At 42.4% G+C, this 15,635-nt stretch overlaps 1 protein-coding gene across 3 annotated transcripts; it reads right to left on the bottom strand.

The window, feature by feature from the left end:
* Nucleotides 1-2,653: 2,653 nt before the first annotated feature.
* Nucleotides 2,654-15,437, bottom strand: ENPP5 (ectonucleotide pyrophosphatase/phosphodiesterase family member 5). 3 transcript variants are annotated; one of them, XM_015621275.1, is made up of 4 exons: nt 15,365-15,437; nt 10,782-11,651; nt 7,500-7,676; nt 2,654-6,184 (listed from the first exon to the last, which is right to left on the bottom strand). In XM_015621275.1, exons 1-4 carry the CDS (start codon nt 15,420-15,422, stop codon nt 5,814-5,816), a joined length of 1,476 nt encoding a protein of 491 aa, XP_015476761.1. In that variant the 5' UTR covers nt 15,423-15,437; the 3' UTR covers nt 2,654-5,813. The 3 variants fall into 3 exon arrangements, with proteins under 3 accessions (XP_015476761.1, XP_015476762.1, XP_015476760.1); XM_015621276.1 differs by lacking the exon at nt 15,365-15,437 and adding an exon at nt 13,473-13,576; XM_015621274.3 differs by lacking the exon at nt 15,365-15,437 and adding an exon at nt 13,196-13,313.
* Nucleotides 15,438-15,635: the final 198 nt, after the last annotated feature.

Genomic DNA, 15,635 nt, shown 5'->3' with positions numbered 1-15,635 from the left:
CCAGTTCTGCTTTTTTTTTTTTTTTCAAACTACTAATTATTACTTACTAATGTTTTATTCTGAATTAATCTGAACTTGAAAGAGTTCAGATTAATTGAAAGAGGCTCAGGCCTTTTGAAAAGTCTGTGCTGCTACTGCCAGGGTGTACTGGATTTTAGCCTGTTGATATTCTAGAGCAGTAGCTGGACTGAACATGGAGTCATTTCCTCATCCTGCCATATTTAAATTAATTATTACATACACCAAGATGTCAGGTTAATGAGTAACTACAAAGAGAATGTGTTTCAGGGTAGAACCTAGGTTTAGATATGCCGTAAAAAGGAGGATGCTTGAATTCCTGTGTTAAGAGTTTCGTTAGGTTCTTGTAATTCTGGTAATCCAGAGTGGGATCCTCAGAGGGTCAGTCAGAGAATTACTGGAGATGCTTTGCATCTTTGTTTGGAAAGGCTTGACTGAGTTTACCTTTCTGGCAGACATTGTGTCCTTTACCTGTGAATTTTGGGTTTTTTTCTAGAAGCTAAAACTGATTTTCTCCACTCTGTTCCTTCCCCCCAGCAGCTGTCACACAGCATGTGGTGGATGTGCTCTCAGTTCCTCTGTGAATCCCCTCCCAGGCAGGCAGCAAAGGTAGCAGCAAGGCTTTGGTGACCAGAACTGCAAATGCTGATTGAACCATGATAGCAGAACTCTGATCTGAAATAGCAATATTGCTACAGCTGGGGAAGTCCAGGTCTAAATGCATTTCTCCTCCTAGCTCTAGGCAGTCCCTTCTGATGGGAACTGCTACAGGTACTGAGCTGCTGTGAAATCAGCAAGTGGCTGTGTCTGGTGGAAATCCTTATCACCCTCTGTTCCTCCTCCCTTTAGCATGAAGATGGGAGAGTGCCACTGTGGAAAGGGTTTAAAGAGGGAATATAGGTGTTAAGTAGGATAAATTATATTCCAGTTGCACTGCTGATTATTTTCTTTTCCAAAGATGTGGTGTGGTCTGTAAGGGTGCTGAGTGTTCTTCCTGGCACAAAAGGTTTCACAGTAGCTCTTGTACATCCAGTTTCATACAGATCATGTACTAATCAACAGAATCTAGAAAAGACATCTTTCTGTCTTTAAGACATGCAGTTGATTTATTTAAGGATAATTATTTTTTAAAAATAGAGCTTTAAACATCACAAAACATTTCCACTGCCTCATTCTGGTTTGTGTGAAGTAATTCTCATGAAAGCCAGTAGCTGGTTTCCTTTTGGGCAGCCAGTTCAGAACAAGAACAGCAAAGCTGTGGCTTGTTCTTTCTCAAGGCTGCAATAAAGGGACACTAGTTTGTGGCAACATTTAATGACATGCTAAATAGACACAACTCAGCAAAGGTCATACAGGGCAGGGTAATTCAGGGAAAAGTTCCTGCAGTTTAGAGAGTAATAAGGGATATTTAGTGACACTTCCCAGCACTGAAGGCTGATGTTAGACTGACTGCCTCCATACAGGAACTCTCCACACTGAGTACAGCAATGCTAGAATGTCCACCTCTCCGGGGTCCTGTGCTTTTTGGGCACTGGCATCATGGAAACAGTTCCAGAATTAAGGTGATTTCACCTGACTACAGCTCTGAAACACTGCTTTCAGTAACTTCCTGCCTGCACACTGCCTGTGAAAATAAACCAACTTTGTGTACCTCCAAGGACCAGGCCACAGGGACAGATGTTTGCTCTAACATGCGTGGCAGCATCTTTTACTGCAAAAATCCAGTAATGGAGGTTTGTTAATAGGATTCAGATTAGGATTTCATTATGGAAAGGCTGATACCACTATTGAATTTATTATTTTCATGTGCTTGCAACAATTTCTGTAGTTTACTATCTAATAAATGCTTATGTCACCTTTACTGTAGGGCAAACATGCCACCAAAGGTTTGTAAAGCAGCATAGATATTGTCAAGACAGCATCCATGGCATTATTTAAGAAGGGAAGAAAACTGGGAAGTAAACCTGTTAAATTTCCATTTTACAGAACAGGACCCAACCACTGAACATTTGTCCTTCTCCCACATGCAGGTCAAGACTGTCCTGTTCACATTTCTAATGGAGGTCAGGGGTGGGGGGGGCAGGGGTGTTGAAATGAGCTGATCTTTAAGGTCCCCTCCAACCCAAACTATTCTGTGATTGTATGAAAAGTCAGTTTGCACAACATTTCATCTTACAACAGGCTTGGCAGTTCTGGGCTAATGGTTGGACTGGATGATCTTAAAGGTCTTTTCTAAGTGATTTAATGAATCTAATTTTTCTGCTTTTTTTTTTTTTTTTTTTTTTTTTTTTTTTGAGACTGCATTTCTTGTAGCAGCATTACTGCGGCTTTTGACCAAGTCTGGAAGACTTTTTTTTTTAGTTAAAGAAACTGGATTCCCACTATTGGTAACTGATAGCTGTTTCTTCCATATATGGCAGCAAGGTGGGAATCAAGAAGTCTGTTATATAAGAACTGTGACCTAAAATTCCAAAGTTCTATCACACTTTCAGTTATTTTTAAAAAAGGCATACACTTTGCAGAGTCCAGAGAATATCTGGGATGCATACAAGTTGAAAACATTCTCCCCCAACAATCTCCCCCCAGTTCAACTTTGTTTTCCTGAAGTGTTTTAAATGAAGCCAGCACTCCATGCTTGACAGCATTATAGCAAAGATGTATTTTAACTTCAGCATTTCCAAACAAGAAGAAACAAAGAAAACATTTGACATCTGAATGCTCCACAGGTCAGTAATGAAACACACCATGCATCATTCTTGGTTTCCAAGTTTAAATTACACAGTCTACTCAAATTCTCCTTCCAATAAACTTGTTTGTACATCATAGAAAGTCTCATATACAGAGAAACCAAATCCCATGTCCCCCCCACCCAAAAAGGTGTCTGACAAAATGTCACATCAGAGAAAAAATAGCTGTTTTTCTCCAGTGGCATCATCTGTGCTTTCAATTTCATTAAGCTCACTCCCATTAAGCTAACTTAACACCGTTGGGCAAATGTCCTAAAAAGGAACTACCCAAGAGCTACCTGCAAATACACTTAAGAATAAATGAAATGTTTGACCCTAATCTGAAATACCCAAATGCTACAAGATTCCCTTAATTTTTTTTACAAAGTTTTATTTTGCCCTCCTCAAAGAAGGGCCTCACAGTGCAATACAGAACAATGACATCAACAATTCTCACATTCGTGTCCCCAGCCCATTCTGAGTATTATTGTTCCCAAACCCTTTGTTGGAGGAAACCTACTGCTCTATCCTTGGTGCCTATTTGGGCAAGTAAATCTAAGTCCCAAATGACTGATCAACACAAACTGCCCCCTCCTTAAAATCAAGGGTCACTTTGGCTGATGATAGAACTATGCTTGCCACAATTAAAGTGGGGTTTAAGGAAAAGCTCTGAGATTACAACCCAGTTATTTTTACATTTGCCATGATCACTGCTATGAAATTACTGCAATAAGAAGAATTTCTAGTACAGCAACATGTTCCAAAGTGCAGAAGCTACAGGTGAGGGTTATGGCATTGTTGTCACTGTTACTGCCTTAACAAAGCCTGCAGATCTCCTTTTAAACACACAGTCCATTTGTGCTACAATTCATCTTTAAGCTGCAAATAAGCAAGAAAAGGTGGACTCGGTGCATCCCTTTGCTGTGTGCCATCCACTTTTTGGAAGGGATTAGTAACAACTCAGAGGTTTGGGTTTTGTGCTCAGACTTGAGGTCTCTGAAAACTGCTGTGAACACGTTACTGCTGTGGTTCAGCTGGAGCCTCTGCAGCACTCAGTTTTACCTGTGCCAGCAAATTCAACTTTAGGCACAGCTGATGGCTAGCTGCACTAAGAACCAGCCTTACAGACCTTTTCCTTCAGTTTTTTCTTAAGAAAATGGCAATGCAGGAAAACAAGGCAGTTCACAGCACAGTAACAGCACCGAGTCATCTGGAGTTGACAGGATTTCATACACATCCCCCAAATCAAGGGCTTTTTTTCAGACTTGCATTTTTTTCTGCTTTCTTAAAGTTACTGTTACAGCTGAACTTTCAGCATAACCCTTAAGTTGGGCTATTTCATTGCCTTCCCTTGGAAGCATTCGCTGCACCCAAATGTGGCCTCTGGAAATGTCCACATCTGTCTGCAAGGCAGCTTGGTGCCAAGTGAGTGTCCCTGCCATCACAGAGAAGCACAACAGATCTTCATTGAGTCTGGAATTTAGCCCAGCAAAAGGAATTTTGTACCCCAGCCCTTGCCTTGAAGTACTGCCTGTCAGCCACACCCTTGATTTGGCAGAGCACATCTACATCCTTGTCCTCTGCTGGGGGGTGTGGATACAGACATAAATTGAATTTAAAAATACCTAATCTGCTACTTTACTAATTTTGAAAGTTTCTTTCTCCTTCAGGCATTGTACTCAGCAACAAAGTGCTGAGAAATACTATCATCTCACAGGGAGAAGGGGAGAAGTCTGACATTAGATAACTTTTCTCAACAACTACAGAATGTTTTTCATACAAACTTTAGTCAGCAGATTCTCACCATTTAAGTGAGCCCACAAAAAAACCCCACAACTACACTCGCAAGATTTATTGCCACAAGCAAAAGAGTAAGAATATGTGCCTTTGTTGATTCAGGACTAATATTCTTCCCTGACAGAAGTTTTCCTCTGGAAAAATAAACTCCAGTCCTACACCTTTTTTTTAATTATTAAAATGTGCTTTTTCAGATGAACACATATGGCTTAAGATTTATATAGCTGCCTCTTAAACTGCAACTGTAATCCTGATCATCCCATTCCAAGACCAACCCAGACAAAGCAGACAAAGCACAAGACACAAGTCAAACTCAGAATCTTCAGTAGCAGACCAGGGACAAGACTGACAACACTCTGAAACCAGCTGGAGCATCCTTGTTCCTTAACTTATTCACCTCCCTTAGTACCACAGAAATAGAAGACTCCATTTGGATATACAGCTGTGGTGCTTGTACATGTCTTTATCCTGCCAGCTGCATGGAAGTCCTAGAAAATCTAGTGCAGTGTACATGAAAGAGAAAAAGTAAAGACCTACATTTATCTAAAATTGTATCTAAAGTGGTAAAAACCTACATTTACTTAAATTAATTTTTAAAACATTAAGAATCAAGCAGTTTAATGCTGATTGCTAAAGGCAATACCACTTAAGATTTGTATTTTGGGTCTACAGTTAAGATAGGAATTTGAAGAAATATATGTAACTCTAAATTTAGACACCTAGCACTGCATGATCTAGCTGAATAATAATGTTCTTTCCTGAAGGATTTAACCCTTAATCAAGTTACCTGTAATGGTGATCTATGCAAAAGCTTCCTTGGGCAGGGAAGAAAAATACTAACAAAGAAGTTAAGTACCATTCAGTGACTTGTTAAAATCAAAGAGACTCAAAAAATCCTCAAAGAATAAAACAAAAAAGAGGGTGGGAAATGAAATTACCATTAATACTCTCTGAAGTGCAACCCAGTTGATGTTATTTCCCTAAAAATAGCCATAATAAGGTATTTGAGGTCTATTGTCACTACAGGTCTATATACACACAGAGCTTCCCAGATTTACCTAGGATATCTTCAAGCCCTGGAAGATGAAGTGGCTGCAGGGTGTAACAGGAATATGCTCTCTCTCCATCCCTGGTCTGTTCATGCCCCAGAGTACCAATGGATCAGCATCCATCTCCTTTCACTCCACATACTCATGCTGATCCACCTCCATTGTTTATTTTCTTTTGATAGGCTTATTTTAAGCCTCAAACAGGAAATAATCCCAGGTGTTATTAATCTTGCAGCAGTGGCTGGGCGGCTTCAGTGTGTCGGATTTGCATGGAATTTGCTTGGGCAAGGACAAAATGCTTAACAAAAACGGCAGTGAAAACCAGAACGAGCAGGCTGCCCAGGAAGACTCCTACAACAGTGGAGTAGGAATCTGCTCCACGGGCTCCAGGAACTTTCTCAGCAAGTATATCCTTCACAGCTTTGAAGGAACCATTGTTGGGCAGGGGGCTGATGCCAAGCAGATGGCACAGTAAGGGGTACAAGTCTGTAGCATTCATGAATTGTTTGGTGGCATTCTTTCTGAAAGCTGGCCCAACTGCCAAAAAAATGGGATGCATTTCTGGTTCGGTGTTGTCATATCCATGATTGCCAACTAGAAATAAAAGATAGATAAAGGTCAACAACCCAAAGTTGCAAAACAAGCATTGAACATTTTCCTAAAATTAGCAGAATGCAGAAAAGGCACAGCCATTCTTATAGAGGTTTAGCGGAACTGTTTTGATTTGCAGCACAAATGTCTCCTAGCACATAGCAAGTCTCAGAACTACAAAGGGAAAATACCTAAAAAACCCACAATGGAGAGCATTATTTACAAAGAGGGGGGAAAAAAAGTGAGCTCATATGGCATTAACAGCATTATCAATGGCCCACTGTGTACACCCAAAATTCCTTGATTTTTCTCAAGGAAAAGCTCCAACTTTGCAACTGGTCCAGAACTCTTAGGGAAAATTAAATAAAAACATGTAGAGTCAGACTGTTGGTGTGGTTCCAAAGAGACACTGACAATTTCATGCACCATCAACTCCTCAACAAGGAAGAAGAACTGGTGGGTGCCCATTGCTGGCAGGGGCATTAAAACCTAGGAATGTGTCAAACACACAGGCACAAGAAGCTCAGCAGCTACTGAAAATGTTATTAAGTCTTGCTGGTAACACTCGTCAGATTCATAACCAGCAGCAAAGTTCAAAAGGTTCTCCTTTAGAAATGTAAGAATTGACCATATGACACCTGTGTTTTAGGTTACCAAGAAGTTACAGTTCACTGTCTCCATGCTACCTATAATAAATTTCAAAACTACAAGGTGAGGAACTTGAAAGCGTTGGGAGTTTCATTCCTTCAAATCACCTACAATACATTTTTTCCTCCAAGGCAAATGAAAATCACTGGTGTGCAGTAACACAATATTCAAAGACTTTGTAGCAATAGAATGAGGTTACTCTCAGTGTAGTGCCCACACAAGCTGAGAACTCTCAGAAAATGTTCTTGTATTTTCCAACCCAACCCAACCCTTCACCAGTAAATAAGTAAAACATAGTAAAACAACCCTATTTACCCTCTACTCAACACATTCAGTTACAACTTTCTTTTTTAATCTCTCAGGAAGTGCTTGTTGGTTTGCTACATCCTGAAAGACCTCAAGCATGGGGCCACTAAAACACGTGATTTTTCTTATCTCAGTTAGTTTAATGTTTAAAGAAACAGTAAGTGCAGATCCTCCTCCCTTAACAGTAGGGTGCTTCCCATCCCATCAGGGGAAAAAAATATAAATTTTACACACTTAAGTTTTCCCTTCCAGCCTTAAAAGAAATTAAAAATGAATATTGGTTGTTGATACTAGGAAAGAAAGCACCATGTATGGTCCCTGCCTTGGAAGATACAGCAAAATGTTATAAAGACAGAATACTTACTTAGAAAACTTTCAGTCTTGTTATGTACAATTTCCCATCCTTTATCAGCCACTGCTAAGATAGGCTGAATTTTACTGTTGTGTTTGTAATGAAATCTATCTGGAATCTGCTCCTTTTTATATACAGTCATGTTGGGATGAGCATTGGCCAAAGCTTCATATACTTCATCCAGTTTGCCTTCAAACAAACAAAAGAGTCAAAAGACAAAAATTAAACATACCAGTGTGTTTACTGAACTCATCAGTAGTTAAAATACAGCTGAATGAAGAGGGCAAAATGCACTTCCCCAGAAGCGAGTTATAACTGTAAGCGATAACAGAGTGTGCACAGAAGCTTCTGTGAGAAATTCAAACCCTCAGTCATGTTAAGATCCCCCTCAGCACCAGACTTCACAGCCTGTTCCCAAGCAATAACTACTTTGCTAATTTTAGAAAAAAATCCCTCATTTCACACTTATCAGAATGTAAACTTCTCACAGGAATGAGTTAGAAAGCATTCAGTTGTCTCCTGGAAAAGGAACCAAACCCTCCCAGCTCTATGTGAAGCCTGAAAGCAAGAAGACAGCTCCTAAATGTGTCTGTGAGGTAATGGCTGCATTCAGGCCAAATTCTGTCACCTAGCTGTCAGTGACAAGTGACACTTTTCATGTATTTTAAAGCAGTTTGTTGCTTTCCTTTATTAGTCAATAACAGCCAACAGCATGAGCCTACTCCTCTGTATTTTTCCATATTTTTTTGCTCCCTTTCCCTTCCCTAGTCACAGTGAGCACAAACCCTCAAGAGCTCTACTAACACTGAATAAATAGGTATTTTCCACTCCCAATTCTTTATTTGCTTATATCCAATTTCTGAGCTTGCCTTTCCAGTAAAAGCCACTGAAGAGCCACCAGCAGTTCATCAAACTGGCTGGAACACCAGTGCACAGAATGAAGGAACCAGAACAGACAGCCAGGGGAACAAAATCAAGTTCAGGAATTGACATCTGACCAAATTTCTTCATTCCCTGCCTCCACTTAAGGCCAGACTCTTGTTGAGAGCCATGGAGTGCACACAACAGACTCCAGTGACACACCAAACCCCTGAGCACTGTGACTTAGGTAAGTATTTGTGTGGCACATGCAGCTGAATGCACAGTGTGTCTGCAGGCCCCTCTCAGACTGCCATTTCCAGTATCAATGGAGAGTTGAATCAATGAAAAAAAAAATGGGAGAAAGTGGCCAATGTTTCTAAAGAAACCATCTTGCTTTTCCCCCTCAGTTCCTAGAACCCAGTATAGAAATTCTGAAGAAAAATACTTTAATGTATACATTCTGAAGGAAACATTAATGTTTCTTATCTCAAACTGGCACAAAAAAATAGAATCACTAAATTAAGAAACAAAACAAAGGTCAAGATAAAACAGCAAAAGTAAAGGTATCAGAGATAGTTACAGCAACAAGATGAGGGACTCTAATGCAGCATTTCTAGGACTATATTAGTAATAAAGTTAATTATACTATGTCAGCTTCTATGTGGGATGGCAGGGAGGAGAAGGCCCAAATATAGCAAACTTGATTTTATATTAATTATGTGAATTAATATATTTATATTAAATGCAAGAAAACGGTCAGAAGGTACTTGTGGTACAAGTATCTTCTTTGTGAACATCTAACTAGTTCCCCACACACACTAATATAGCAGCATGGTTAAATAACAGCTTTAATCCATCTCTTGGGGAAGCAATACACAGCCAAGCAGTTAAAAGAAATCGTTGCATTTTTAAGCATTCAAACTTTTTCTCAATCTCACTAAGTTTTACTATTCCCTTGGTTTAAGAAAGACCAATTGAATAACAGGTGAAGAATCAGTGTTATGTACTTAAGCATATATTAGCTCATACCTGAACTGACAGTGAAACTCATTGCTTTATAATAAAAATCACATCTGGTACCACTGAAGGAAAGAATTTTAGCAGTGTTCAAAACTAATTCTTGTTTATTGGTACTGTAATAAATACCTGAATCTCTGGGCAAAAATCAAATCCAAGCTGTTTCTGAAATCCACTGAAATGGCTTTTTTACTATTCTGTCATCTAATTGCAGCAGAGATACTGTTTCTTATCAGCATTTAGCAGACAGGAGAATCAAGTTACGCATCTTAAAGTTCTCCGTCACTGCATTAGGGAGGTTTCAGCACTGAAGTTTACTTTTACAGCTTCTTTATTTGCTAATGAGAACATCTTGGGCAACCTGTTTGCCTCTATGGGGATGAAGCTCCCAAATGTGGCTCTTTTATCACCACAGAGAGAAACAGCACCCACCTACAGGGCCTGACTGCTCAGGCAGCAGAGACCATCCAGTTCGGGCATACTCACATTTTAGTCTGGAGTATTCTTCAAATTAAAAATGACAAGTCACATTTGTTCTTGCACTTAAAGGTCACTTAATTCTGCAAAACGCTCTCCCTGCCTGGGCATTAAATACAAAGTGCTATCTATCCATTAGTGATACAAATGTTACAGAATTCTTAAAAAACACCTTTCCAGAAGGCCACCTTAAAATTCAGCTTCTAAATTAGCTTTTTTTTTTTTTATTTTGTGTGTGGGCAGGGGTGTTATTTTCCAAGTTAACACTTTTTCACCAAGTAGTTTACAGTACTTGATGATGAAAATAAAAAGCAGATGCATTAGTGACACTAAACATACACCTTTCTCCTCAGCAACCCTTCGGTGACTGCAACCAGATTTCAGATTTCAATTCTAACACTATTCTTGCCCATATTTATCACAATAAAAATGGTATGAATGTAACTGGCTGGCTGTTCAGCATGACAGGGGGAAAAAACTCAAGTGAACTACAATAGCTGGCAGCTAATCAAATAGCCAACACAGGCTTTCTTTTTATCAAAGATCCCCATCTGTTCTCAGTTTACTGTTTGAGTTAGAAAAATAATTCTTCCACTATGCCTTCATCATCTTGATGAAAGGCAAGATATGTAACATTCAGGTGTTATCTATCTTGAGAACCATTCAGCCTTGATAATGCCATTAGATTATCTTACTTCTCAAAAGGACTAAAGGATCCTTGGCAATATTAGTCAGCAGCAAACAGATTTGCTCTCTTTTCTTTTCTGGAAGTTAATCCAGGCTTTTGACAGAGCCCTCAAGAAGAACAAAGGGATCTTGCAAGTACTCCTTGTTCAAGGCTGATGGCCTACTGCCATCAGTGCTGCTACCACCAACTCGGTCTATAAAGTTTGGATACTCAAGTACCTCCTCAGGGAACATTACTGCTGTAGCTCCTACCTTCTTTTGGCAAAATGGCTACTGTAGGAGTGTGGTCAATGACTTCATAGAGCTCTCTGCTCACGTACTGATCAAGCTCAATGAGCCTTTCTGAGGACGACTGTGACATTCCGTGATCACTTGTGACTATGACGTTTATTGCATCCCACAGCTTCGCTTTCTTCAGTTCAGAAATGAGATATCCCAGTTTTCTGTCAATGTCACTGATTACTGCTCCCATAAGTGGGTTTTCTGGGCCCAGAAGGTGCCCCATCTCATCAGGCTGTTCCCAGTACAGGAGACCAAAGTTTATGGGTTCTTCTGATGTAAACCAGTCAATGAGCTTTGCTACCCTGTCTTCAAAGGGAACAGATTCATTGTAGGGCATGTAATGTGTAGGCAAGACTCCATGTATCTTCACATCTGTTCCAGGCCACATAGCGGCACCAGATCTGTGTCCTTCCCTCTGGTTCGTCACCCATATTGGGCTGGCCTCTTCCCAGAACTTGGAATTGTGGGTGTTCATTTTGTTCAGGGAGAAGGTTTCGTTCAGGACAGGGTCATACATCTCGTTAGCGACGATGCCGTGGCTCTCTGCATAGAGCCCAGTCACCAGGGTGTAGTGGTTGGGGTACGTCTTCGTTATGAACACATTGGTGACCTGCCTGACGTGCACCCCGTTCTCCATGGCATAGTGAAAATTGGGAGTGGACACTCTGTAGATGTAGTCCCACCGAAACCCATCAAAAGACACCAGCAGCACTCTGGGCTGGGCTGGCTGGAGAGACAGTGCACTTTGAAGAAAGAGTAAGAAAATTCCCAGGACTTTACAGTAACCGCTCATGGCTGTTCTGGAGGATATCTGTCCTCTCTTCTGAGGCAACATGGTATCTGTTGAGCAGAAGTTGCCAAAGTCATAACTCAGTTTTAAGAATGAATGTCTAAAACATTCCTTATGTATTTATATACTCTCTAAGATATATTTTACAAAAGCATGCAGTGACAGGACAAGGAGAATGGCTTCAAACTGACAGAAGGCAGGGCTAGATTAGATATTAGGAAGAGATTATTTACTGTGAGGGGGCTGAGGCCGTGGAACAGGTCCAGAGAAGCTGTGGCTGCCCCATCCATGGAAAGGCTCAAGGCCAGGCTGGATGGGGCTCTGAGCAACCTGGTCTTGTGGAAGGTGTCCCTGCCCATGGCAGGGAGTTGGAACAAGACGACCTTTAAGGTGCCTTCCAACCCAAACCATTCTGTGATTCTAACTCTGATCACAAGACTCAAGGATTTTGACTACTCCTAGCTATGACAGGTATTCCTCATCTAACAGTCCTTATTATGTCCTTACCTGACAAAATATGACACATAATTTCACATTGTATTGGCTTGTGCACCCCTGCCCCAGTTTCTTCCTGTTCTTCCCAACCAATTTCTTGTTGAAAACTCAGATATCTACTCAAAGCAAGATCCCTGTAAGAACCCTCACACAGAACTTCCCTGTCTGTAACTGACCTAAAATTTCATGCTAATATTCCCCACTTTTTGCTCAACAGCATCATTTAACCACAAAACCAGACACTGCTTAACCCAATCGTGCATGTGGGTTGTATCAATATTCCTGACAGTTCCCTTTAGGTTCCCATTTTTCAGCAATCCTCTGGGACTCAATCACCACTGAAATTCAGCTGGAAAACAATGAATTTGTAACCAATAAATCCATCTTAATACTCAGAGTACATAAATATCCTAGTGAATATAAGAAGTTGTGGTATAACAAGCATCTGAAATACCACTGCAACAATGGAATGGGGTCTCTGGCTGCCCCATCCCTGGAAGTGTCCAAGGCCAGATTGGACAGAGATGGTAAAATGAGTCCTGTGCATGGCAGAGGGTTGGAATAAGATGAGTTTCCAACCCAAACCACCCTGCGATTCTAGGATTCTGCAACTTTCAGGCAGTCAAATGTTACACCAAACTTGCATGTCTCTCAAAATTAAAATCCGGGCCTTGAGTTCTGCAAAGAACAAACTGACATTCCAGAGACATAATTCCCTTTTCAGCAAACAACACAGACTCAGAGGCTACAGACTACCTCAGATCCACCTGATGGGGGATTTCTTCCAGAGGAACCTGAAGGATGAAGGGACAACACACACACTGTTGTGCTCATAGGAACCCCAGCTGCCAAATTAATCACAGCCCATAAATTCCCCTTCTGGGGAGGGACAAGTATGGATTGAAGCCCTCTCAAGTGAAATCAGGTTTCCTCTTCTGAATTTTACACGACTAATGACCTCAGTATGATCTATAATTCTATTATTCTAATTCCTTAACTGCACGCTCTGAATAAATAATAAATGACGGGTGGTTTGGTGTTTTTTCCGAGGCCTTTTCATACCGCTCTTCCCCGATACAGCCTAAGCACATCCACTGACCCGGGTCTCCGCAGAACTCGGCACCATAAAATTCTGGGGACCGGAGGGACTCTGGGGGGACGAACCCAACGGACTGCCAAGGGCAGGAGCTGCCACACGGACACACGGACGGACAAGACAGACAGAGAAGCGTCCCGGGCCCCGCTCGGCGGCCGCCGGAGCTGGGCACTCGCGAATGCCGAGCGCAGGCCGCCATTCCCCACACGCAGTGCCCGCTCCCCCAGCCGCGGGCCGGAGGGCACCGGGCACCCCCCGAGCGCGGAGCCGCCGCCGTTACCTGAGGGGCCGCGGAGCTGCGGGTCCGGCCCCGCCCGGGGGCGGGCCCGGCGCTGTCACGCAGCGCGTGTGGGGCGGGCCCGGCGCGAGCAGCACACGGAATGGCGGAATTACGGAATTGCGGGGTCATTTGGGTCGGAAAGGAGCTCTGAGATCACAGATCCAGCCTGTGACCGAGCATCGCCGCGGCAACTGAACCGGGGCCCTCGGTGCCATGTCCAGTCTTTCCTTAAACACCTCCAGGGACGGTGACTCATTCCACCGCCTTCCTCGGCAGCCGATTCTAACGTCTAATCATCATTTCTGTGAAGAAATTCTTCCTAATGTCCAGCCGAAACCTCCCCGGGCTTAGCTTGACGGCCTGTCCTCTTGTCCTGTCCCTGTTCCCTGGGAGCAGAGCCCGACCCCACCCGGCTGTCCCCTCCTGTCAGGGAGTTGTGCAGAGCCAGAAGGTCCCTCCTGAGCCTCCTTTTCTCCAGACTGAGCTTCCCCAGCTCCTCCCTCAGCTGCTCCTCATCAGAGCTGTGCTCCAGACCCTTCCCCAGCTCCATTCCCTTCTCTGGCCACGCTCCAGCCCCTCAATGTCCCTCCTGGACTGAGGGGCCCAGAACTGGACACAGCCCTCGAGTGACCTCAGCCATGCCCAGCACAGGGGATGTCACTGCCCTGCCCCTGCTGCCACACCACAGCTGGTACAGCCCAGTGCCACTGCTCACCTGGGCACAGCTGGGCACAGCTGGGCACAGCTGGCTCATGTTCAGCTGCTGTCACCAGCACCCCCCGGTCACAGGTGAAGTGACCTCAGGTGGTGTTTGGAGGGGGCTCCCTGGTACAGCCTTTCAGCAGGTGTCAAGAGGGCCAGGCTGTAACGTGTTGCTGCATGTCATAAATTAAATAGAAATTAAATAGAAATAGAGCATGGGGAAGGCTGGCTCGTCTGTGACCTGCTGTAAAAACAAGCAGTAAAATTCATTCTCTGGATATCGGGAAGTGCTTCTTCAGATAGGAATAATAATAATAAGAAGAATTGAAAAACCCTGGTTTTGATTCTGCTGTTTTTCTATCAGCCCTTTTTTCTCCTCTTGTGTTCTGAGGCTCTAAATTTTCCATTTGCTTCTTGGCAGATGCTTTTCCCCACCTTTTGATGTCCACACCCACAGCTATGGCCTGGAATGCAAATGAATTTATCTCTCCCTATCTCACTAGAACCTAAACTGCTGAGCTGGACAAAAATTCAACCTTTCCTGGCTGAGGATCTGTGCTATATGTGAGTCTGAAGTCTGTGTCCTGTGTATGTACACAAACCCCACCCCAATTCATGGCAATGTGCAAAACCATTGTCCTCTTACTGGTGCAGGGGAACACAGAATCACAGAATTGTCAAGGCTGAAAGAGACCTTGAGGATCATCAAGTCCAACCATATAGAATCATAGAATCAAACATGATGCTTATTAATCACTTTATAGCTGACACTGCCTATCTGGTGAATATATATATATATATAAATATACAAGCACTGCCTATCTAGTGAATAAATACTTATAAATTAATTTATTTCTATTTCTTTATATTTATTTACATATACATATATGTGATACTTTTCTCCCCTTGACACTACCACCAGGGATTGTACTAGGGGACAAGGCTCTTCTAATTGTTTTCTTAATATATTTTTTTCCCCTCCTTTATTACTGCTGTCCTGTTTCAGGTGTGAGTGAGGCTGAGCTATTCCAAGCCTGGAGAATCACACTGCCTCTATGCCTGGTAGAACCCATGCGGATGTGGCTGTTCTGCACCAGTAGGACAGAGTTCATCATCTGATTCCTGGCTGTGAACCCCACCAGAAACTTTGGAGAAAGGGAAAAAAAGAAAAAGTTGTTATAAAACTGCACCTGTGTATATTGTCGGGTGTCCTTCAACTGCAATGTGCTGTCCCACGCTGTTACTCATTAGCTAGAAAAAACTGTGCTCACATTTACTGTTGGTTCAGGTTTGAGTTTGCGCTCTCAGATCCGGAGGTGTTGGGAGCTGCCTCTGCAGTGGCTGGGATCAGTCACTAGAGGGTACAGGAGCACCTGGATTTAAGGAACAACATGAATAGCTGGAAATTATATTTGCCTTGCACGCCAGAAATGGCTCAGCTACTTAACACTGATATAAAAT

Source organism: Parus major, chromosome 3 (assembly GCF_001522545.3).
Source record: "Parus major isolate Abel chromosome 3, Parus_major1.1, whole genome shotgun sequence".
Classification (NCBI taxonomy): Eukaryota; Metazoa; Chordata; class Aves; order Passeriformes; family Paridae; genus Parus; species Parus major.
The sequence above is the reverse complement of the archived record's forward strand: the minus strand, read 5'-3'. Positions and strand labels throughout refer to the sequence as shown.

Bases quoted from the DNA above. Each gene is read 5' to 3' on its own strand.
- ENPP5 (XM_015621275.1), bottom strand. From the start codon at position 15,422: ATGAGTAACAGCGTGGGACAGCACATTGCAGTTGAAGGACACCCGACA. The intron at 11,652-15,364 runs GTGCAGTTTTAT...TCTGCTCAACAG, and splicing joins ACACCCGACAATATACACAG to ATACCATGTTGCCTCAGAAG. The intron at 6,185-7,499 runs GTAAGTATTCTG...TTTTATTTCTAG, and splicing joins CAAGACTGAAAGTTTTCTAA to TTGGCAATCATGGATATGAC.